The following is a 22,467-nucleotide window of genomic DNA, read 5'->3' as shown; positions in this document are numbered from 1 at the left end:
ATGTTTCTATCTTTCTCTCCCTCTTCCTTCCTCTCTGAAATCAATAAAAATATACAAAAAAATAAATATCTTTATTACCTTGGAATAAAGAGGATTTCTTCAAACACAAAGGAAAATGATAACTGTGATTATAGTATATTCAGAGGTGGGCAAAAGTAGGTTAATAATAATAAACAATACAATAATAAATAAATAATACAAGAATGAACTCTGTTTTGCGCACTCACAATTGTAAGCCTACTTTTGCCCACTCCTGTATGTCAACATTACTTTTTCATTATAAGAATCCAAAAGCAAAGTTTAGAGATAAACAGACTGGAAGAAGATAATTTCAAGATATGAAATCGATGAGAAAAAGACAAGTATCTCAGAAAAAAAATGAGCAAAGCAAATGAACAAATTACAGAAGTAGAAACCAAAAGAGCCTGTAAACTTATGAAAAGACTGGAGGCCTGGTGCACTCGGTGGGGGTCCCTCAGCCTGGCCTGCGCCCTCTTGCAGACTGGGAGCCCTTGGGGGATGTCCGACTGATGGCTTAGGCCCGCTCCCCACAGGGAGGCGACTGGTGGGCTGATTCGAGGACAGTGCCAGCTGGCAAACAGCCGGCCCCGCCCCCCGATTGACCCGCCACTGCCTCCCGATCACCGTCCCCTCCCTCTGCCTGCTGGCACCTGCCTTGGCTGGCCTGGCACCACCCTCTTCCTGCACCCCCCCTCCCCCAACAGTCATCCCCCGTTCAGTCGATTTGCCTATTAGGCTTTTATTATATAGGACACTCCACTTCACCAGTGATCAAGGAAGTGAAAGTTAAAGAAACTCTAAGATATAATTCCGCACCCATCAGTTTGGCCAACATTTTAATCTAACAACACTAAGTCCTGAGAGCAGTGTGGATGAGTAAGATTGCTGGGAGAGCAGATAACAAACAAAAACTGCTGTTGTTCTGGTCCACTGGAAGGGCCTTCTTGCTTCCTGTTGGGAAACACAGCCAGAAGGACATGCAGAGCTGGGCTGTGGGCATCCTTGCTCCTTCCCTCTTCTTGCATTCTCACCTCTGGGTAGAAAAGTACTGATTCTCTTCCCCCATTTGCCCTCCTACAGGTCCGACTACCTGGCCATCCCATCAGAGAACAAGGAGAACTCGGTGGTGCCCGTAGAGGAGTAGAAGGGGTGCGGCTCGAGGTGATGTACAGGAAACAGGAGGGAAGGTGGATAAGGATGGCAGATTGTACAGCGACTTTAAACTTGGGCCCTTGGATTACTTTGTACCCTGCCCAAGTCCCGCCCTCAGGATACTGCTTTACGTTGATGCCCAACTCACAACTTAATGTCAAGCCCTTCAGAAGGGAATTGCTTAGGCTGAGTGTTGGGGCAGCTGGAACTCCTTCCCCGTAGTGACGCAGGCAGAGTAGTTCTCCCACTCCCTCCTTGTGAGGATGTGCGTCTGGTCAGAGCCTGTGCTGCTGGGCGGGGCCTCCTCAGTGAGCTGTGCTGCCAGTGACAGGTGACCTGAACACACGGACCGGGAGCCCAGGTTCAGTGATGTCACAGCACCAGGAGGTGCCCCGGAGGCCACACCGCCCCCTCCCCTCTGGCCTCCTAACTCCATCCGACCTCTACACACCATCAGACTCTGCCCGAGCTGAGGAGCCAACATCTCTCCACAGACGCCCTCACCCCACCTAGCGTTTGTGCAGCAGCAGCCACGCCCACTGGACTGCTCCCCTGGGCACCGAGCGACTGTGAACACGCGTGGAGGCAGCACAGCCTCTGCCCGTCACTGGAACTGGCTCGTGCCCACTGACTGCTACAGTGAAGGGCTGTCTTCGTGGACGGAAGCCAGGTGACCAGCTGAGGAAAGAGTGTCATGAGGTGGAATTTCTTGAAGCCGGTGTTTCCGAGGCCTTGACCCCCTTGACCAGAGCGCCAGAGCCAAGCATGCTTTTCTGGGTTCTCCGGCGATGGGAGTTCCTGCTGGAGGACGAAGATGTTCCCTGGGGCTCGGTTCCCCAGGGCTAGAACCCAGGTCTCTAAGGCCCCGCTGGTCTCAGTCCTTCCAGAAGCCAAGCACAGGGCACTTGGGAGAGACTCAGCAATTTAAATGGCTTTTAAAAGTCACACAACATGTTCACGATCCTATTGGCACGTATGCCCTCCACCTCCTGCCGCCAGACCATCCCGCCCTCCCGCCCCTCTCGCCCCCAAAACCCCTCCGCCCCACGCCCAGCGAGCACACACTAGAGGGAGCTGGAAAGCATTGTTTTCCTGTGGGCATTGGAACTGAAACCCCTAAGTCCTTCCTCTCCAAACGCCTGTGGACCAGTGTTCCTCACGCTCTGGGGGCAGCTGAGACTCAGGCAGGGCTCTGCTCAGCCTGACTTCAGGGGGCACCCTGGAGCGGGTGTCACCTTAGGCACCGCCCAGCTTCAGCTTCTCGAGATGGGCACTTTTGTCCTGGAAAAGACTCTGAAACTGAGGTTGGTTACGACCATGTCTCTCTCACAAGCACGGACTGGGCGGGCTGCCTGGCGGGGTTAGCTCTGATCTGGCGGCTGGAAGCTATGGAGAAGGCAGAGACAGGCAGGAACAGATGTGGGCATTTCCTCCCTGGAAGGCTGTGTGGACCTGAGCACCGTGCAGCAGAATGGCTCAGGGTGACACCTAAGAAACACGGACCATCAACTGATGAGTGAAGGGACGGGCGGGAGGGGGCTCGCGGCTCCCAACAGTTCACCTGGGCGTCTGTAATGTCCAGGCGTCCCCCTAGCTTTTGGGAGAGCAGATGAACACTGGCTACATTTTAGTCAAAATCTCGTTTCGTTTTAATGGAGGGGTTGGTCCACGTGTGAAGTCCTTCAGCACCCGGTGAGGAGAGGGAGGGTGTTTGTGAAGTAGAAGATGAACGTGGCCGGGACTGGATGGATGAGTGGCTCCTGGGTCCGGAGGAGTTTATGGGAAAGATCAGACTCCATTGGCTTTGGGCCTCAGCGGACAAATGCCTTTTTTTCATTTCTTCAATCCCCGGGGAAGCGCTGACCCTAAGTCCTTGTTCACATCGTGAAGAAAATACTTCCAATAAATTCAAGGCGCTTCTCCCTGGCAGTTCCCCACACAATCCTCGGGAATATAGATTTTTCTTTCTTTGTAGTTAGGAGGACGGGCCTGGAGAACGAGGCCTCGGCAGCCACGCGGCTGGCTGTGCAGCAGCCAGCTCCTCCCTGCAGCTCGCTTCCTCTTGGTTCCCGCAGCCCCTGCATCCAACTTCTCACCCAGGAGCACGCATGGCTGCCACTTTCCTCTTACCAGACAAACTCCAGTGTCTCCTGAGTGGGTTTTAATGGAGCTGCATAATACATAATACCTATTGTGTCTTTTTCTTCTGTCCCCTTTGTAAGAAGTCCTCTGTTTTTGTTCTCTAACTTCTCACCTTTCATTAGAGCTATATGGTTTACAACGCATCTTCACTGCAATGACCTTTTCCTTCTCCACAACGAGCCCTGCGAGGTAAATATCACTAACGCTGCTGTTGTAAGTGGAGGGACTGAGGCCGAAGCCGAGGCGTCGTCACACCCTCAGCTCACACAGCTGGTAAGGGGGAGCTGGAACCCAGTTCTCTCCACCGAGCTCACAGCTGCCTCCTCCCCTCTCATCTGCTCACTTCCGCCTCATCTCGGCCCCTCCTGCTGTCCCCTCACCCTCAACCCCACGACGGCTCCTCCCCCACTTAGCTTCCCGCAGATGCCGGATGTGTGCGTGAGGAGTCCACCTCACTTTGCTTTTACCTTTCTAGTCGGTGTGCATGTCGCTATGTCTCCTGAACTGCAGTTCCCCTCCTCCCGGGAGACCTGGGCGTGACTGAGCCTGTGGGTACTGTGATCACCAGCCTCCTTCAGGTCCCGCCGCCGTCTCTCCCACGTTCCCACAGGCCCAGGCGGAGTGGGCATCGCTCTGGAGCGTGTGTGCACGCGGCTCCTGGTAAAGGGCTTGGAGATGTTGCCAAGGGCTATTACCGCTTCAGGAGCCCAGCCTGGGGCCTTGGTGCTGGCTGTCTCCCATGACTGGTCCTCAGCAACGCAGTTCACTCAAGGCTGGGTCTCATTGTCCCTTTCCTGCTGCTTAACAGCCATGAACTTGATTGCACAACTCACTTGGCCCCCTAAGCACCTTGACGCACTGACCTTGACCTTTACTGTTAGCTCTGTCCTGTGCAGCACAGTCCAGCTCCTGTGTGGAAGGACTTCCCAGTCAGTGCCTGTCCCTACACAGCCCTCATGTCCAGTCTGTTTAAAAGCATCATTCACCGTCTTTCTATCCCGAAACGTTTACACACCCAGATTTCTGATTCTCTGACTTTCTGGTTTCCTTAGATGCCAAACTAGAAATGCTAGTAGGAAAGGAATTTTTCTTTAAAAAAAATTTAAAATTGATTTCAGAGAGGAGGGGAGAGGGAGATAGAAACATCAGGGATGAGAGAGAATCATTGATCGGCTGCCTCCTGCACGCCCCACACTGGGGATCGAACCTGCAACCCGGGCATGTGCCCTGACTGGGAATCGAACCGTGACCTCCTGGTTGATAGGTCAACGCTCAGCCACTGAGCCATGCTGACCGGGCAGAAAGGAATTTTCAAAGCAGGAATATGCTGGAAATATGTTTAGAGCAGTGAATGGCTACGAGACATAGCTCCTCCCCCAACCGACTAGACGGAAAAGGAAAACCCAGCCATCTCGCGATCTGTGCGCCCACCTGAGTGAACCAGAGGGCAAGGCTACGCAACCGTAACCGCTGCTTTGCAGAAACAGCAGCAAGAGCGAGACCCCCTTCAGATACGCTATCTCGTTCCCCTCTCTCAAGTTCACAAAGAAATGGAGAAGAGAGAACACCGAACAAAGCCTCCTTCCCCACCTTTTGTAAATGAGATCCCTAGTGCAGCGAGCTCACCTGGTCACTGCAGGCCTATGGGAAGAGCATGCGGTGTGCTCACTGCTCCCATCATCCATTCATTCTACACCTTGGCACCCACCGTGTCTAGCACCAATGCAGACCCTCACTGTGCCCCCTGGACGTAGGTCCGAAAAAATTCTCATCCAAGACTTTGCTAATCTCTGAAACTTTACTGTGGTAGGTAACGCGTGCTCAGCTCCCCCCTTCCTTGAGTTTAGGAGGGCCCAGTGGATAAGCATCTTACGCAAGTCTGTCTTGTAGATGACAGTCAATCCCTGTCACAGCCAGCGAAGCCTGCGCCAGCAATACTCTCGTCCTCCCGCGCACCGCGTGGCAAGCGCTGCACCGTTGGGGGTGTGCACGATGGGGAGACTGCAGAACGGGTGCTCGGTTTGTGAAACACCATCGAACACAGTCAGCAAACTCAGTCCTGCAACTGATGGAACTCTACACACTGTCACCTTCACGTGGCTTTTTCTTGATTTCCCACAGCCAGTGTTTTCCTGACCACCCACGCTTTCCACATCCTCGTGGCTGTTCTGTAGCGTTTCCCAGTGAACTCCCAGTTCATGTCAATAAAGTGGCTCTCAACACTGCCTGCCCTGGTTTTACTCTACGAGTGATTAGTCCAGATGTGTGTGTGACGTATCCATGGGATCTGCATCCCGCCCCAGCCTGCGCCCATTCCTTAACTCACCGCCAGGGGCCATATGCCCCGAGAGCAGGAAAGGCAGGATCCAGAATTAAACACATGGTGCTGTGGGACTGGCCTCTCCCTTCCCTTCCTTCCCCACCCAAATGCGAAGGAATCCAGCCACGTGTGTCCTCACCTGCCTGACGTCAAATAAGCTTCCTGCCAGGTGGCAGAGGGCTGAGTGCGAGGAGGACCCAGTGAGGGCGGGCCGCACTCCCCACGTGCACCTGGCAAGGCAACGGCGCCCAGCCGCCGCCCAGTGCCCATCTTCCTGGAGGCGCCGAGGCCCCAAAAGGGAAACGCTCAAGAAATTGTCATCAGGATTCAGTCCACCACAGTCTCCTGCATCTCAAAGTACTGCTTCACAGGGAGATAAAAAATGTTCTTAGTACGGTACCAGCCACTATACTCACACACACACATATTATCTCTAAAAACCCGAGGCTCGGAGTGATGACAGGGGCCCAAGGTGACACAGCTGGCAAGCAGGGATAATGCCATTTGTACTCAGGTCTGATTCCCAAACTTCCTTCCTATTCCACCTTGTCAGGCGCCTCCCTACCCTGGGAAGCAAGTCCCAGAAGCCGGGTGGATGGCTGTGCCTGTGTGTAAGTGTGGTATGTGCATGTTGCCCGCACACAGATCTGGGCCCGACCACCTCCGGGAAGACCAAAACCATTTGGGACATTGAGCACGGGCGAAGCAAGCAGTACGCACACACGGCATTTAGTGTTTGTAGTTCAATACTTTTTAATTCATACAGTACTTCCATGGCTCTAGCTACTTTACAGTAAGGTTCGGCTGGGCAGCCTTGTATGTTTCCAGGTACGAGCAGTAAGTTTTCGGACCTTGCGCACAGCGCCAGGCAAAGTACAGTCACAAACCCAAGTACAGGCGGCCAGACAACTCGGCTGTCAGCGCCCTGGCCTTCCCCGACCTGGCCCGGCGCGGTACTGGCTCCTCCCTCTCCCTTGCCCCACTGCACCCCGTGTCAGCACGGTCTGGGGCCACAGCCTCTGCCTATCCCCCCTGCCTGGGATCTAGGTTGAGTGGGGTCCTGGAAGCTGGGGTGGGGTGGGGTGGGGGGAAGCACCATGGGTTTGGGAAGATGACCAGGTCCATGCAGAGCAGTCTGGCCCTAGAGTGTGGGAAGAAAAATACATGGAGCCACACACCACTGTTGGCAAAAAGTTGCTTTTACTACGCAATCTCAGCACGTGGCCCCACGCCAGGGCCCGGTCTCGACACCGTGCTGTCCTGCCTGGAGCAGTGGCCGCCAGCTGGCTTTTGCAGGGTCTCACCGTGCTCAGGGGCAAGGAGGGCCCAGGGCAGACAGCCATGCTCTCTAGGCCTCCACTTGTCGGCGATCACCTGGCACCAGCTCCTCTCGCCAGCAGCCATGGCTCCCTCCGCCTCCCAGGCCTGCCAAGGCCTCAAGTCACACAGAAAGCAGCGCCCACGCCCCTGACTGTACCACAGAACACCAACCGGGGAGCTGGCCGGCCCTCAGCCACAGCCGGGGCAGCAGTGAGGTAAGGAGGCTGGGCAGAGGTGGGAGGGGAGCTTGCTACATCTGTGCACATGCCTGCTCCCTCAGAAGAGCAGGGGTGGGAGAGATGGCCTCCCAGAGAAACGCCGCTCAGACCCGAGGCGCATCTTCTGGGAGAAAACAAGAGTGGAGAGTGGGACCAGCCTGCGGCAGGTTGGGAATGAGGTCAAGATGTCACGTGGTGGATGGCATGATGGCCCCAGCCTAGAGGCGAGGGGTGGGGAGGAGCGCGCTGGGGCGAGAGGTGCTCAGGATCTGAACTGGAGACAGGTAGGGGCAGAGCGTTTGGGGAGCGGGGGGAGCGGTGAGTGAGACCACAGCCCGCCACCTGGGGGACCAGAGGAGAGAGCTATTTCTTTGGGGGGTTGGGGGGGAAGGACGGGTTTTTGCTGCCCTGCAGAGCCACAGCAGAGCCTGGTACAGCACAGAAAGGACCCTTCTGAGACCACGCGGCTCAGAGACTTTTCCCCTCGTCTTTTGCAAGATTCCAGCCTAGAGGTGCTGTGGCGAGTGCTCAGGCCTGGTCTAAGCTTGGGCCGGGCCGGGCCTGGAGAGGATCCGCTTCTGGCAGAGCGCTGCCCCAGGTCCCTCGGCCCCTCCTGTCTCCCAGGTGCCTAGTGTCAGTGCCCGGGCACCCATGGCTCTTTGCCAAAGCTTCACACCTAATCCGCCCCAACAGGGTTTGGGATGAGCCGAGAGAAGTCCAAGAACCGAATGGCTTCTCTCCACCGTGTCCTCCAGCGAGGAGGAGGAAGGTGCCAACAAAGGAAGCAACTCCACTGAGGTTAACACTGAGCTTGTGGGAGCCTCTGTGCTCTGCCTCCCGGCCCCCCAAGTCTCCCTAATCCGCCCAGCTCATCAGAAAGGAAGCTCAGCTACCCTGGGTTTCCCAGAGCCCAGACACTGCCCTGATGCTCCCCTGAACACCAAGGGGGGCTCTAGCCCGAAAGGACCCTTCCAAGTCCAAGAACGCCCAGCCTCGCCAGCCTCCGATGTCCCTCCTGACAGCGCCAAAGCAGAGCCCCCTCAGCGACGGTCTAGACCAGCCCTGTCCTGTTGCAGCCCTGTCCCCGGGACACCGAAGCTCAGAGAGGCGGAGTCAGGACTCAGCCCGGCCTCCGGGCTCTCAGCTCAGTGGCCTTCAGACTCCATGCTGCCCATCTTGCTGGCCCGGGAGGTGGTCCCCTTTCCCAGGGCGGCCAGCGGGGAAGGCGAGGAGCTGTAGACAGGACTGGCTTCTCCAAGGCCGATCTTGTGAGCTCCTCCATGTAAGCTGGAGGGAGGTGCAGACTCTACCAACGTCGCGAAACGTTTGACGGTGAGCACGGCTCTCAGACGTTTGCCGCTGGATCCTACCAGACAGGCGGAGCAGTCCGGCCAGCATGGCCGGGGAGAGAACGTGCAAGGTGATGTTCCCATGTGCCCTTCAGCCTCCGAGCCAGGCTGCTGGCCAGTGCCAGTGCTGCTGCGTTTCTCGCCCAGACCGCCTGCACGGTGGTGCCTTCTCTTCACCGGTTACTGAGTGAGACTGGGCGGGGCGGTTGGCTTTCTCGTGGTTTAAAATCAGAAAACCGTTAGAACAGAGAGCACCCACGAGAAATGGTGGTGTGCCCACTCTGGGTCCTGGGTTCCAATCCCCAGCGAGCCTCGCTCCCTCGTCACCCGCTCTTCCCTGGGACGGCCTGAGAAGTAGGAGCGCACAGGGCTGTGTAGCCAGGCCCTGCCAGCACCGGCCCAGCCGAGACCCCGCTGTGTCCTACGAAAGGGCCCCAGGAACCCGAGTAACGGCAAGGTTTAAAAACAAACCAAACGTGCGTGGGACAAATTAGAGATTTACCACCTTTGCTTTTAAGTTTCTGGGACTGATTGGCCTCTGGCTACCCCGTGGACAGTTTTCAGCAGTCGCACTGCTCACAGGTGTCCCGTTCAGTCCCGGGCAAGAGCGACCAGTGGCCCCTGGCCTGTGACCCTCCACGGACGCCTAAGGGAGGCGGATCCCACGCCGCCTTCTCCTGCTCCCCCGGGGGTGACCTGGGCTCGCACAGCTCCGTCTTCTCATCCTGCTTGTGTGCGATGACAAGGCTATGGTCTCAGGCTGAAATGCCAACCACCTTTCATTGTCGGGTGAGATGCTCAGGCCTTTGTGGGAGGGACACAAGCTGCCTTCTGGGCGGACCGGGACAGTTTCTTTCCGGGGCCCGGCACGCGGGGCGCCTCCACAGCCTGGAGAGCCCTCCTTGCCCGGCTGTGGCCCACACGATGCGCCCTCCCTGGGCTGGCGGGGCTCTTGTTGGATGGAGAAGTAGCAGTTAGTGCATGAAGGGCGACAGGCGTGTCCAGGTGGGTCCCAGTCAGGCACATGCACGGTCCTGGGAGCCAACCCCGAAAAGGCCCGGAGCACGGACGGTCCTGGCCGGCGGCCTCCTCTCCACTCCCGGTGACAGCAGCCCCCTGGGACAGACACCAGGGAAGGAGAACGGGCATGGGGGGCGGCCCCTTGGGCGGAGAGACTCCATCAGGCTTTTCACGCCCAGATGCACGCGCCTCTGCCAAACCCGTTCCCTCCCAGGGCGCCCGTCTTCACGTGCCAGGCGCCTCAGATGCTGTCTCCCTGAGCAAGCGGGGTGTCCACGGGCAGCAGAGGCCGTTGGCACGGGCGCTCTCCATCACGCGGCATCTCTGCCGAGGCCTGTAACCTGCACGCCGGGCCCTCGCCCCTCACACCCTAAGGTCGGACAACACCCCGACTCTCCCGGACAGAAAACTGACAGCGCGAAGGGAAGGACAGAGCCACAGACCTGAGGTGCTTGAACCATGAAAACCGACTTAACAAGACGAAACTCCACCCTGGCCGAGGGCGGTGTGCTCTGGGGCACAGAGGAAAACAAGGGTTTTAGGCACTAAAAAGGGACACTTCGCCCAGACCCAGCCTGGGAGAAGCGCGGGGAGAAGCGCGGGGAGACGGGCGGGGGGGTTGGAGGGAGGGAGGGCGTTCCAAGCCCTTATTGGGTGCACACCCTGCACAGCTGGAGGCAGTGCGGGTGATGGAGGAGAGCATCCTTCCGAACGCAAGGCCTCCGGAGCCCGCAGCCACGAAATCCAAGCCACAGGCACAGCCTGCAGGCTGCCCGCAGCCCTCCCCACTGACGGGGCCAGCAGTCCATGGGGGGCGGGGGCTCACAGGGAGAGCTTAGAGGGCGCTGCTGTCTTTGATGCTTCCTCGTTCCCAAGGGAACGCCTGCGGAAGCGTGGGGCAGGGAAGAAGAGTCCCTTTAATTTTGGAAACAAATCAAAAGGGGATGAGGGAACGAAGCACCGTAAGCCATGCCCCTGGGACTTCTCTTCGCAGGCATCACTTGGGCTCAACAACACTTCCCTTCTCAGAGCCAAGAACGGCCAGCAAGGGCACGGGGGCTGGAGGACGGAGGACGGAGGGTCGGCGGTGGTGGAGGTGGTCCCTGCCCCTCGGCCGCCACCGGCCACACAGGAGGCGGGCCAGCTCCTCCTTGGTACATAGGCGGTGTCTCTTTAAAATCTGTATATAATATATATTTATACTCTGTATATATATATTTATATATATATATATATTTATAGGTCTATGTACACGTATTGCACAGGCCTCCGGCAGCCCTGCTCCTGCCTGGTCAGTGGTAGCGGCTCCTCTTCTCTTCGCGTTCGGATGTGTAGTCTCGGGACCTGATGCCGTTCTGAAGGTTGATGAGGGAGTCCTTCATCTGCAAGACAGGGACCCCCAGCCAGGTGTGCCCTCAGTGGGGTGCCATGCAGCGGGAACCCCGCCATGCCAGGGAGCGACAGGGAGCTGGGCTCCTAAGTCAGGGGCAATATTCAGGGACAGCCTCAGGCAGATAGGGCGCAGCCAATCGGCACGGGGACCTCCGCACACGTCGCCGCATCACCGCGTCTTCACGACCTGTGGCCTGCAGCACTGAATTTTAAGAACTTGCTCAAAGCATTCAAGTGCTGCCAGGAGCCACTTTGCTGCCACTTCTGTGGCCTCTTACTCCTTCCACTCGGCGTCCCCACTACCCTGTGACATCCCTGTAGCGTGCATCCTGCCAGCACTCCCCCCGCCTGCACTCACCCTTCTTACCCGTCCCAGTCTCTCCCATCTGTGCGGGCCCAGAACAAACCCAAACCTCCTCTGGCTCAATCCTCTCTTTCCCAGGTCCCTCACACCACTCACTCGCCTGGGGCTGCAGCCATCTTCGATGGCGTGGTCTCCTGTGTGCTGGGACCGCAATGTCTTATCCTCACCCCCGTGCCACGCAGAGCACTGAGGCGGCTCCGAGCTGTATCTGTGGCACTGACTTGACCTTCACGGGACCCCTAGCCTCCTTCAGGATACAGACACAGTCACTCTGTTAGGCTGTGACAGTCTGAACGGGGCGGTTCCAGCGGCAGAGCCTTAAAGCTGCCTTCACACCACAACATGCTCACGTTCTATTTCAGCAAGCTGCTCTGTCACAACACCAGAGTTCACATTTCATGGGCGCGTGGCTCTAGGTTTTGAGAACCTCTGGCTTCTCTGCCTAATTGACCATATTCTTCTCTGGTTCTTCCGTATCCTCTGCTTAATGGAATTGAGGGCCCATTACTATCCTGATATATAAAAACCAAGGGTCCATAACGAATGAAGGCTCGACCGACCAGAAGTCAGTTCTGCAGTTCAGTGCTGGGTTGCCGTGGCGACCCAGCACTGACTGCTGCTGCTGCAGGCGCGGTGACCCAGCATTGACTGCCGAGGGGATCAGGCCCAGAGAGAGGCCCAAAGAGAGAGGCAGGGTCTGATCCGCAGCCTCCGTGGCAGCTGTTGATCAGCCATTGCCTCTCTCTTTCTCTCCGGGCTTCACCAGCAGCTGTGCCTGTTTCTGCTGGGGGGGGTGGGGGTGGGGGGCTGCTGATCAGCTCTGACTCTCTAATAAGGCCTGGGCCTGGAGATAGGCCCGGAGACACTGACTGGCATAGAAACTGACCAATCAGAACCTAATCTGGGTGAAGTGCGAGGAGCCAATGGCTGCCTAGAAGGAGGAGCTTTTGACACTGACTGGCATAGAAACTTACCAATCAGAATCTAATCAGGGTGAACTGCGAAGGGAGAACCTAAGGTGGGGGCTGAGGGGGGTGTTTTAAGGGCAATAGCTGTTTGATATAAGGCAAAGGGGTTAGGGGCAATCAGCTGTTTTAATGACCGGTTTGGCAGTACAGTGCATATGGCTGGCTGTCAGATATAGGGATTATGTATTTTTGTCTGCCAAGAGCATCTCCTCCTGCTGAAAAAGGCTCCCCCCCGCCACCATTTAAGCAATCCTATCCTATATAATCTATCTATACTAATAAAAGGGTAATATGCTAACTAGACCAGGTTGACCGGCCATCTTCCGGATGTCCGACTTCCTTCTGGACAAGGCCATGGTGGTGGGAGCCGAGGCAGAGGCAGTTAGGGGCGATCAGGCCGGCAGGGGAGGGCAGTTGGGGGAAACCAGGGTGGCAGGGGAGGGCAGTTGGGGGTGATCAGGCAGGCAGGCAGGCAGAGGGGTTAGGGGCAATCAGGCAGGCAGGCAGGTGAGCGGTTAGGAGCCAGTGGTCCCAAATTGTGGGTTGTCCAACTGCCGGTTTAGGCCTGATCCCACAGGGGATCCCCGATTGGAGAGTGTGCAGGCTGGGCTGAGGGACCCCCCTGGTGCACAAATTTCGTGCACTGGGACACTAGTTCTCTTATAAGTTACTTTTAAAGGTAATGAAACAAAACACCTATCCCAACACATTCCACCATGCTGTAAATCTGACTGTTCCACACTCCAACTTAAGGGGACCCATCCTGAAATAGAATTCTAGGGTTGGAAAAGAATGGGGTCACCCGCCCTCATGTTTATAATAATCTGTAATAATAAAGGCATAATATGCAAATCAACCAAATGGCCGAACAGCAGATGACCGTCCAGAGGACCACGCTATGACATGCACTGGTGCCAGGCCAGCCAAGGTGGGTGCGATGTGATTGGGTGGGGGGTCTGCCGTCACCCCATGATCGCCCCGCAGAGGGAGGCTCAGGCTCCCTGGCCAGCAGTTCTGCAGCAGGTGGGTGGGGCCTCCCTCTGCAGGGCGATTGATTGCAGGGCTTCCAGACTGCGAGAGGGTGCAGGCCGGGCTGAGGGACGCTCCCTCTCCTTCCAGTGTGCACGAATTTCATGCACTGGGCCTCTAGTAATTCATAAGTTCCTTACCCATCACTCCCACCCCCCAACAGCCCTTCCAGGTGGAGGAATCTCAGTCCAGAGCAGCCATTTCCTCACCGAGTAGTTCTAATCATGAGCAGTGTGTTTCTATGACAACTCAAAAAGCCAATGCCCTCCGACTTCCAGCCCCAGACCAGGCCTTTGGAGCGTACAGCAGGCTACCCTGTTGGCCTCAGCATCTGAGGACTCCCCTGCTCTCATTTGTCTTCCCCGGTCCTGAGAATATCTTCAACTCCATCAGCCCTTCCCGATGCGAGGGGCTGCTGGATGCCTCCTACACTATTTGCCCTCTTGTGGTTAGAAAAGTTCCCTTCTTAAACGTGGCTCCAAAGGTGACCACAAGCCTCTAAACACATACTAGATGCAGCTAAAGTTTAAAAGGAAGACAGCAGCTGTACTGGGGAGAAGATGCCTGGAGAAGACAGGGACAGCCCTCTTCCCAGACGGTCAGGGCAGCCTCAGCGGGTGCCCTGGGAGGCTGTGTCTGTGTGCGTGTCCTGGGAGTGCGTGTTCAAGCAGAGCTGGGCGGACACGCTTCCCGGGAAGATGACTCCGTGAAAGGGGTTATCAGATGGCAACGGGTGGCCAGACACAGAGCCTCCTTTCACCTGACCTACAGCTTTCCTGTCGCACATCCAGAGTGGCTTCCATCGGCTCACTCAGAGGTGCCTTTAACAAGGATGGCCTACGAAAGGCCTGGGTGGGAGGATGCGGCCGGTGGGGGTGACACAGGAAGGAGTCTGTCTCCAGGAGACGAGGGCAAGGAGGGGAGGGCCTCACCTGGTCGAGGAGCATCACCGAGGATTTGATGATCTCTCTCCACTTCTGGAGCTCAGTATCGTGGTACTTTTGTTGGGACTCTAAGAGCTGGGCCCACTCTGTCTGCGACTGGGGTAACCTGTGGGGTGGAAGAAGGGGTCCCCCAGCAGCTGGAGTTATGCTCAGTGGACTGTCCTGTGCTCCCAGACCCCTAAAGGACAAAGAGGCACATCAGAGCGTTCTGCCCTCCGCTCCTGCCCCGGGGCCCGTGCAAACTTTACGGCCAGTTTTCGGGGCTGGCTGATGGGCCCGTCACAGAGGGCAGGGGGTTCCCACGGGACCGGAGGCAGGAGCGAGGGCAGGGTCCGGGGCAGGCGAGGGTGGCGGCGGGGGGAGGATTACCTTTCTTGGAGCCTCAGGCCCTGCCAGGCAGTGAGGGTCTGGGTGGTGTACTCCAGCGTCCAGAGCTTGTAGAAAAGCATCACGTTAAGGAGGACCAGCAGCACCAGGCTAGGACAGAGACGGGAGAAGCACAGCCTGAGCGGCCACCTGAGCGAGACTCCCCGGGAGCGGACCCCACCCAGAGGCTGAGTCCCTGGCCAGTGGGTCTCCTGAAACCCTGTAGCGAGTGAGCGAGACCCTGCAGCGAGTGAGCGAGACCTTGCCGCGAGTGAGCAAGTAGCGGGGGGGGCGGCGGGGGGGGTTTCTAATCTGGAAAGGTGTGGGGTGAGGGCACGGGAGGGGGGGGGCGGGGGAGCGGCGGGGGAGTCAGATGGAGAGGAAAGAGATGAGAGGGGAAGGAGGCCGTCAGAACCAGTACCTGGAGCGGATCCTAATGGGAGCGGGGAGGAAAGTGGGGAGCAGGCCAGCTAAGAGACCTGTGTGGGGAGGAGAGACTGTGCTTACGCGGAGGCAGGGGACCTGCGCGAGGAGCCCTGGGAGCGCACGCCTCTGAGCACCAGCAGGAGGGGTGCAGGGCAGCACCTGCAAGCAGCCTGGGATTTCTAGGGCGATCAGCGGGGCTAAGATTCCTTCAGCTGCCCCCCCACCGGCAGCAGCACCACCACCACCACCACCGAAGGCGACAGCAGGAGGAATTCAGGGGGACTCCTGGCTCTGCCCCGGGCGCCTCCCGATGTTGGCAGAACTGGCCTGAGTGCAGTCTGCCCCCTGCACCTGCCACAGGCCCGCGGGGTCCCGGGGAGGGGGAAGCGTCAGGCTGCAGGGAGAGGGGGTGGCAGGACAACCCTGGGGTCGGAGGGCCAGTGGGGAGGGAGTCACCGGGAGATAAACTCCTCCTGGGCCTCGGGGGCTGCCTGGAGGCCCCTCTGTGACTGTTCCCGGGACGAGGAGATGCAGACTCAGGCGAAGAGGGGACCCAGACGCGCAGAAGCGGCTGCACACCCTGGCTCGCCACTTCACAGGTTAACTCTGATCAAGTCTGCCAGCTCCTCAGAGAGCCGGCTTGCCCAACGGGACAAGGACACCTACGCTGCGGGTTGCTGCGTGGATCAGAGGGCGGCGCGGGAGCGTCCTGTACACGGGAGACCTAACGAGGCGTCGCCTTCATTGAGGAGGAGGCACAGGCACATGCAGGGAAGGGGTGGTAGGTGGGAAGACAAAGTGAACAGACGGACAGAGAGCACAACGAAAGAAAACCTGTGCTGTGCCTTCGACCTTACAAACTACCTGAGTGTGTGTGCGTGTGCACATGTGTGTTTGCATGTGTACATGCGTGTGCATGTGCGTGTGTGCATGTGCGTGTGCATGTAAGTTGCTGAACGTCTCACCTGTGTGTCCCACTGACACCTGCCAATCCCCGAGGCTACTCAGTGGAGTTCTCAGGCTGCCAGTCCCCACAGGCCCCCGATTCCGGCCGAATGTCAGGGGCCGGCCTGCACCGCCCACCTTTCCAGGGGGAGCTGCACACCAGCTGGGCAGCTGCTCTGGGTCTTGCTCAGTGGAGGTCGCGGGAGGTTGTGTGAGTGCAGGCTCAGAAGTGCTCTGAGCGGAGAGGAAGGTGGGCCGGGCCGGCAGGTGGGGCTCGGCTGGCCGGACGCAGGCCAACTGGCTGTTACAGCCCATACACACGCTGCCCGCAGACCCCCCGGGCTGCCCGAGGAGCCTGATTGCTGGGAAGCGGCAAAGCCCCCAGACCCAACGCCACGTGGTGGGCGCAGGCGAGCCCCTTCTCTATTTAAGCCACATCCCAGTGTAGCCAGAGGGCAAACACAATCTAACCTGTGGCTGGTCTTCCATCTACAAACCTCACATCGGAGACTTGGTCTCAACAACAGCACGGGTAGCTTTAAAGTGCTGACGCTAAGTGTCAATCTTGCTGGTTTACAGCTGCCTTTGTGTTTAATGTGGTAAATATCTTGGCTTCCTAGCCCCATTCGGAAGAACGTCACATCTTCCTTCTTGCTACACAGGGTGTGCGTATGGAAAAGCACAGGCTATGGATTTTACAAAAACCTCATTAACTCAAAGACTGTCAGGCACAGGGCCCTGCTGTGGCCGGCCCCGGGCCTTCAGGGGTCGACAAGGAGGCCAACCCGGAATCCGCCGGCTCCTGGCCTGCATGGCCGCCGGTCTGTCCTCAGCCCCACCTTCACACTCTATCCCGGGTGATGTCAGCCACACCCACGGGGGCTGCTGCCTGTCAATAACCCAGCACCTGCCACCCACTTCCCTCCAGAGCCCATGTCCCACCAAGCGTCCCTCCCCCCTGCGTCTGGGAATCTATGGTTTTACCACGTTCCAGATCCCTGTTAGTGACACACCATCTACAGTCGGGGAGCATAGGCCCTCCCTTCCCTGAGACCAGCGTCCCCGCCCCTCCCCTCAGGCCGCCAGCACGTCTGCCCTCCCCTGCCCCGCCGCGGTCACTCCTCCTGGCCTTGCGCATCCAACAGCTGTGCTCGCCCGCCTCACGGCTCCCTGCTCTCCGCTCACCTTCTCCCAGCCCAGCACCCGCCTGTGCGAACCATGGAGCCCAGTGTTACAGCGTGATGGCAGCGACTCTAGATTGCTGACAGTGAAGTCAGCATGTCCTTTTCCTGGGCTGGTCCCTGGTGTTGCCTGGCCACCTGCCAGCGTGTGGGCTCGAGGGCACGGCTCTAATTCCCGGCACAGAGCAGACCCCAGAGCGTCTCACCACAGTGAGGGCCCCTAACGGGCTCTGTGAGAGCCCCGGTGAGAGTCCAGGCCAGGCTGGGCCGCTGTGAATTTCCTCTCTGCACCACCCACTTGAGGCTGAGTTCCCAGAGGCCATGGGTGCTGCAGGCATCCTGGAGGCCTGGCATAGTAGCTGCTGAATAAGCCACAGGAAACGAAGCAAAGAGGCCAGAAATGACACACAGAGAAACTGATCCGGAGAGGGGAGACGAGAGGTCAAAACCCCAGGACAGTAAGGGTGCTCATGCACCTGCCGAGACTGGGGAGGTGGAGGGTGGGGGGGAGGCAGCAGCAGGAGTGGGGTCGGGGGGAGAGGGGGGCGGGGGGAGAGGAGGCAGTGGGGTCGGGGAGAGGGGGGAGAGGGAGAGGCGGCAGTGGGTGGAAGAGAGGGGGGCAGGGGGAGAGGCGGCAGTGGGTGGGGGAGAGGGGGGCAGGGGGAGAGGCGGCAGTGGGTGGGGGAGAGGGGGGCAGGGGGAGAGGCGGCAGTGGGTGGGGGAGAGGGGGGCAGGAGGGAGAGGCGGCAGTGGGTGGGGGAGAGAGGGGAGGGGGAGAGGGGGCAGAGGGGAGAGGTGGCAGTGGAGAGGGGGTCGGGGAGCCTGGGATCCTTACACACAGCTGATGACCAGCAGCAGCTTGGACACGCTCTGCAGGTGGAAAGCGTTGGGGGTGTCCTCAGGAATATGCCGTGTCTGTGTGGAGCCTGCGGGGAGAACAGAGGCGTCACCATCACGCCCATAAGTCCACCGACACTGCTGAGACACTGGCCTCGCACAGAACCCCGGGAAGGACAGTGGGTGGGGTCAGGCCAAGTGGATATTCAAGTCACCGAATTAAAGAAACTCAGCCGGCCTGCACGGCGAGGACTCAGCGAGGGCAGAGCGGCCTGCAGCTGTGGCGGGCGGGACGGGCTGGGCTGGGACAGACGCTGTCGGCTCGCATTCTCCCCACCGGCCACGCCAGTGCGCAGCCGGCTCAGGGCAGCGCTCGACAGCCATCCCGCACGGAGGACGCAGCCCGGTTGGTGGGAGTGAAGCGGGGGCGGGGGCTTGGCGGCCACTCCGCCCAGCTCCTGCCCCTCCTGTCCCGTCCGCCCTGAGGAACACCCAGGTGCGTGGGAGCGCCGTGTGGAAACCCTGATCGGTGAGCTCCAAGGCCTCACAGCTGCAGGTCTCCATGCCTGAGGGAGACGTGAGGCTGGAACGGCTGACGGAAGGGGGGACGCATCAAGGGTGTCTGCTACCCGGGAGGGCGGGTCCTTGGTGGGCCCGTGGGGGCTGTGTGGGGGCCGCCTGGACCCCGGACCTTGGCTGGGAGGTGGTCACTCTCTGGGGCTGAGCTCTGGCTGCCCCGGCGCATTTCCCGACAACGTGGGAACCGCACACTCGAGTCTGTTGGGTGCACGTGGTGCTCAGGCAGTGTGGGGCACCACCAAGGGCAGCTCTGCCCAGCCAAGCACACGCTGGGCCAGCAGGGGCCGAGGAACGGACAGGGCAATGGCAATAGGAGGGCACAGAGCCTTAGTGTTAATGGCTCCATGAAAATGACACACGGCCTCTGTGCAAGTGCGCACACGCACAGGCACACGCACACACACATGCACACACGCATGCACACACGCACACACGTACAGGCACACACACGCGCAGGCATGCGCACATGCACACACACACATACAAGGCACACACAGGCAAACACAGGCACAGGCACACACACACACGCGCACACACACACGCACAGGCACACACGCACAGGCACACGCACACACACACACGCACACACACATGCACACACGCATGCACACACGCACACACGTACAGGCACACACACGCGCAGGCATGCGCACATGCACACACACACATACAAGGCACACACAGGCAAACACAGGCACAGGCACACACACACACACGCACACGCACACACGCACAGGCACACACGCACAGGCACACGCACACACACAGGCACACACGCACACACGCACATGCATACGCACACAGACACACGCACATGCACACACACATACAAGGCACACACAGGCAAACACAGGCACAGGCACACACACACACACGCACACACACACGCACAGGCACACACGCACAGGCACACGCACACACACAGGCACACACGCACACACGCACATGCACACGCACACAGACACACGCACATGCACACACACATACAAGGCACACACAGGCAAACACAGGCACACACACACACGCGCACAGGCACACACAGGTAAACACAGGCACAGGTTCACACACATACACGCACAGGCACAGGCACACACACGTATAGGCACAGGCACATGCACACACACAGGCATACACACACGCACGCACAGGTACACACACATGCACACACAGGCACAGGCGCACACACACACAGGCACACACACGTATAGGCACAGGCACATGCACACACACAGGCATACACACACGCACAGGTACACACAGGCACACACAGGCACAGGCACACACATGCACACACACACAGGTGTGCACCCACACACACAGGTACACACAGGCACACACACAGGCACAGACACGCACAGGCACAGACACAGGCACACACACACACAGGCACGCACACACACAGGCACATGCACACGCACAGGAACAGGCACACGCACAGCGCGCCCACCTGCCACATGCTTGGCCCTGCGGCCCACGTCCTCGTCGGTGGGCGTGGTGACGGGGCTCAGCACCTCCTCCAGGTGAGGCCCCCGCAGGTGGGCGTGGGGGCGCTTCCTCCGCCGCACGGCCGGGGCTTTGCTGGCCTTCTCTTTGGGAGACTGTCTGTGCGTCTCAGCCAGGTAGCTGCTCTCCATCTTGGTCAGCTCGCTCTCTGCCAGACGGAGCCCCGTCAGCGGCTCCTGCCCGCTGCCCCAAACCCTGCCTCTCCCCCACCACCGCCCTCCCCTCCGCCTCGGAAGCCCCCATCTGCCCCCATCTGCCCCCAGCAAGGCCTCCCTCAGGAAAGCATCTTGGATACTGCACTCTGGGGGGCGGGGGGGCGTGGACAGGGAGGGCCTGCGGGGACCCAGCCCAGCCCAACCCCTCTGGATCGGCCATCATTGTGTGGCGACGGGCTCCTGCCACCTGCAGGCTCAGGTGCACCGCTGAGGGCATCGCGTTTCCCTACGGTGCCTCCACAGCGTTTCCCGCGACCACACTCATCCCTGTGATGGACCTCGGGCTCCCAGCGGGGTCACAGGTCCCGGGACACGGCCCAGAGCAGGCGGGTTCTGGAATGGGCACGTGCTCACACCCGAGCCACACCTGTGTGCGCTTAGGGCAGGCTTAGGGCCCGTGACCCCTCACTGTTCCCGCCTCTCCCATTCTCCACGTTTCCCTCCCTGAACGTGCCAGCCGCCCGGGTCCCCGGGGCCGCTCACCCAGGTGGCGGAAGTAGTCCTCCAGGCCGCTCCAGAAGTTCTTCTCGATGAACGTCTTCACCAGCCCCCAGGGCTGCTTGCGGTAGCGCAGCTCAGTGGAGACCCTGCGACAAGCCAGACCGAGGTCAGCGCTGCCCGGGAAGGTCAGCCCGGGCCCAGGTCCGGAGCGGCTCCACACACATCACCCCCTTGGCCACCCTCCGAGGTCAGTGGCGCCAGGGCTGTAGCCTTGCTTTTAGGAGGAACCTCCCTGAGCCTCAGATATTCACGCAGATGAAGGCTACGGAGGCTCCAAAGCCGGGCCCAGAGGGATCTCATGCCGCCACTGCCTCCGGGGGCGCCCGAGGGTGCCCAGCAGCCGCCAGCTGTGGTCGCCTCTTCTCCACCGGGCTCTGGGCTTTATCGCTTCTCCCTGGAGGAGCACCAGCCTGGCTGCGGCCGCCTCCTCCCGCCTCGTGTTCCCCAGGCAGCCGGGCCTGTGCCTCTCCCCAGCTCATCCTCATCTGCCCAGACTTCCTTCCAGCGTGTGTCCCTGCTCCAGGCTGACTGCCTGCCCGTCTCCTCCCTCCGGGACGCCAGCCGCGCCTGAGCCTGCGGTGAGCTGCTCGTGCGGCCATCGCCGCCCGCCCACCACCTGCTCACTGGGCTGGGGGGCCCCTCTGGAATGTTGTATCTGGGGAACAAGCTACCGCGGCGAGAAGTGCACAGAAAGAACAGCCATTCAGAAGCTCCTCCAAGGAGGCGGGCGTGGAGAACCCGGACACTGTGGGGAGGAGGGGGGGGAGGAGAGCGAAGGGAGGAGGAGGGAGAGGTGGGAGGTGGCAGGAGGAGCAGATGCCGAGAGCTGCACAGACAGCAAAACAAACATCTTGTCAGGAGGCGATGAGCAGGTGCAGCCCTTTGTCGGGTGTGGTGTTCAGATCGTCCTGGTTCCAGGCATCTCTCTGAGCAGCAATTTTATTCGAACGACACGAGTGAGTTCCCCTCCGTGCAACCAAAGGAACGTGGCCTGAGATCAGGTCTGTAACCATCACTGTGGGGGGTCTGGGGGATGTCTAGCCAGTTAACGGCCACGCGTCTAAATGGAAACCATGATACTGGAGTTTCTTCCACATGTGCTGGAATATTTGCGAATTTAAGTTACCACCGTCTTCTTTACAAACCCGGAGGTGTCACCAGCAAGTCTGACTTTAACACTGGGCGACCAGCGTTAACATGCGAGGTTTGTGGCTACAGACGCGAGGTGCGTGGGGCAGGTCCGCCGCTGGCGTCTAGAGACGCTTATGGAGTACAAAGGGCCAGACTTTCCAGGGTACGGCTTCTTCAGATTTCAGGGTCCAAGCTCCTTCCTCCTCGAATGCACACCCCAGTGCCCGGACCGGTCCTGCCCACAGCAGATGCTATCACTCACGCCATCACCCGGCAGCGTGTGCACGCTAAGGGGCTGGGCCCTGAGCTGAGGGCTGGGAACAGGGGCCCCGGGGCTGGCCCTGAGCAGGGCTCGCTGTGCCAGGGCGTGCATGGCAGGTGGCGCCGCCGGTGGAAGGGCCAGGGCTGGTTCCTAGACCTGGTCTCAGGCTCACGGGGAATCTGACTCTTGGCAAAGCTACTCCACTTACAAACCTTGTTTTTAGTCTGAAAAGTGAGAATAAGCCCACCTCCTTCGGTCATTCTAAAGAATGCACCTTCCAGA

General features: G+C 59.2%; 2 protein-coding genes across 9 annotated transcripts in view; one reads left to right on the top strand and one right to left on the bottom strand.

Moving 5' to 3' along the window:
* Positions 1–5,540, top strand: part of SCN3B (sodium voltage-gated channel beta subunit 3) — a 28,308-nt gene extending 22,768 nt beyond the window's left edge. Inside the window, exon 5 of the mRNA XM_070399342.1 lies at positions 1,102–5,540. Within this exon, the coding sequence (XP_070255443.1) occupies positions 1,102–1,165 (64 nt within the window). The 3' untranslated portion in view covers positions 1,166–5,540. The remainder of the gene's footprint in view (positions 1–1,101) is intronic.
* Positions 5,541–6,352: 812 nt separating this feature from the next.
* Positions 6,353–22,467, bottom strand: part of GRAMD1B (GRAM domain containing 1B) — a 166,263-nt gene continuing 150,148 nt past the window's right edge. For 6 of the 8 annotated variants that reach the window (XM_070400026.1, XM_070400028.1, XM_070400033.1 and 3 more), the window contains 6 exons: positions 20,775–20,878; positions 20,021–20,224; positions 17,993–18,083; positions 14,609–14,716; positions 14,228–14,417; positions 6,353–10,924 (listed from right to left, as the gene is read on the bottom strand). In XM_070400026.1, the coding sequence (XP_070256127.1) occupies positions 10,835–10,924; positions 14,228–14,417; positions 14,609–14,716; positions 17,993–18,083; positions 20,021–20,224; positions 20,775–20,878 (787 nt within the window). In that variant the 3' untranslated portion in view covers positions 6,353–10,834. The remainder of the gene's footprint in view (positions 10,925–14,227; positions 14,418–14,608; positions 14,717–17,992; positions 18,084–20,020; positions 20,225–20,774; positions 20,879–22,467) is intronic. The other 2 variants (XM_070400029.1, XM_070400030.1) reach the window with 1 other exon arrangement.

Source organism: Myotis yumanensis, unplaced genomic scaffold (genome assembly GCF_028538775.1).
Source record: "Myotis yumanensis isolate MYYU_CA2020_CCGP unplaced genomic scaffold, mMyoYum1.0.hap1 SCAF_19, whole genome shotgun sequence".
Taxonomy (NCBI): Eukaryota; Metazoa; Chordata; class Mammalia; order Chiroptera; family Vespertilionidae; genus Myotis; species Myotis yumanensis.
This window is presented reverse-complemented; position numbering and strand designations above follow the sequence as displayed.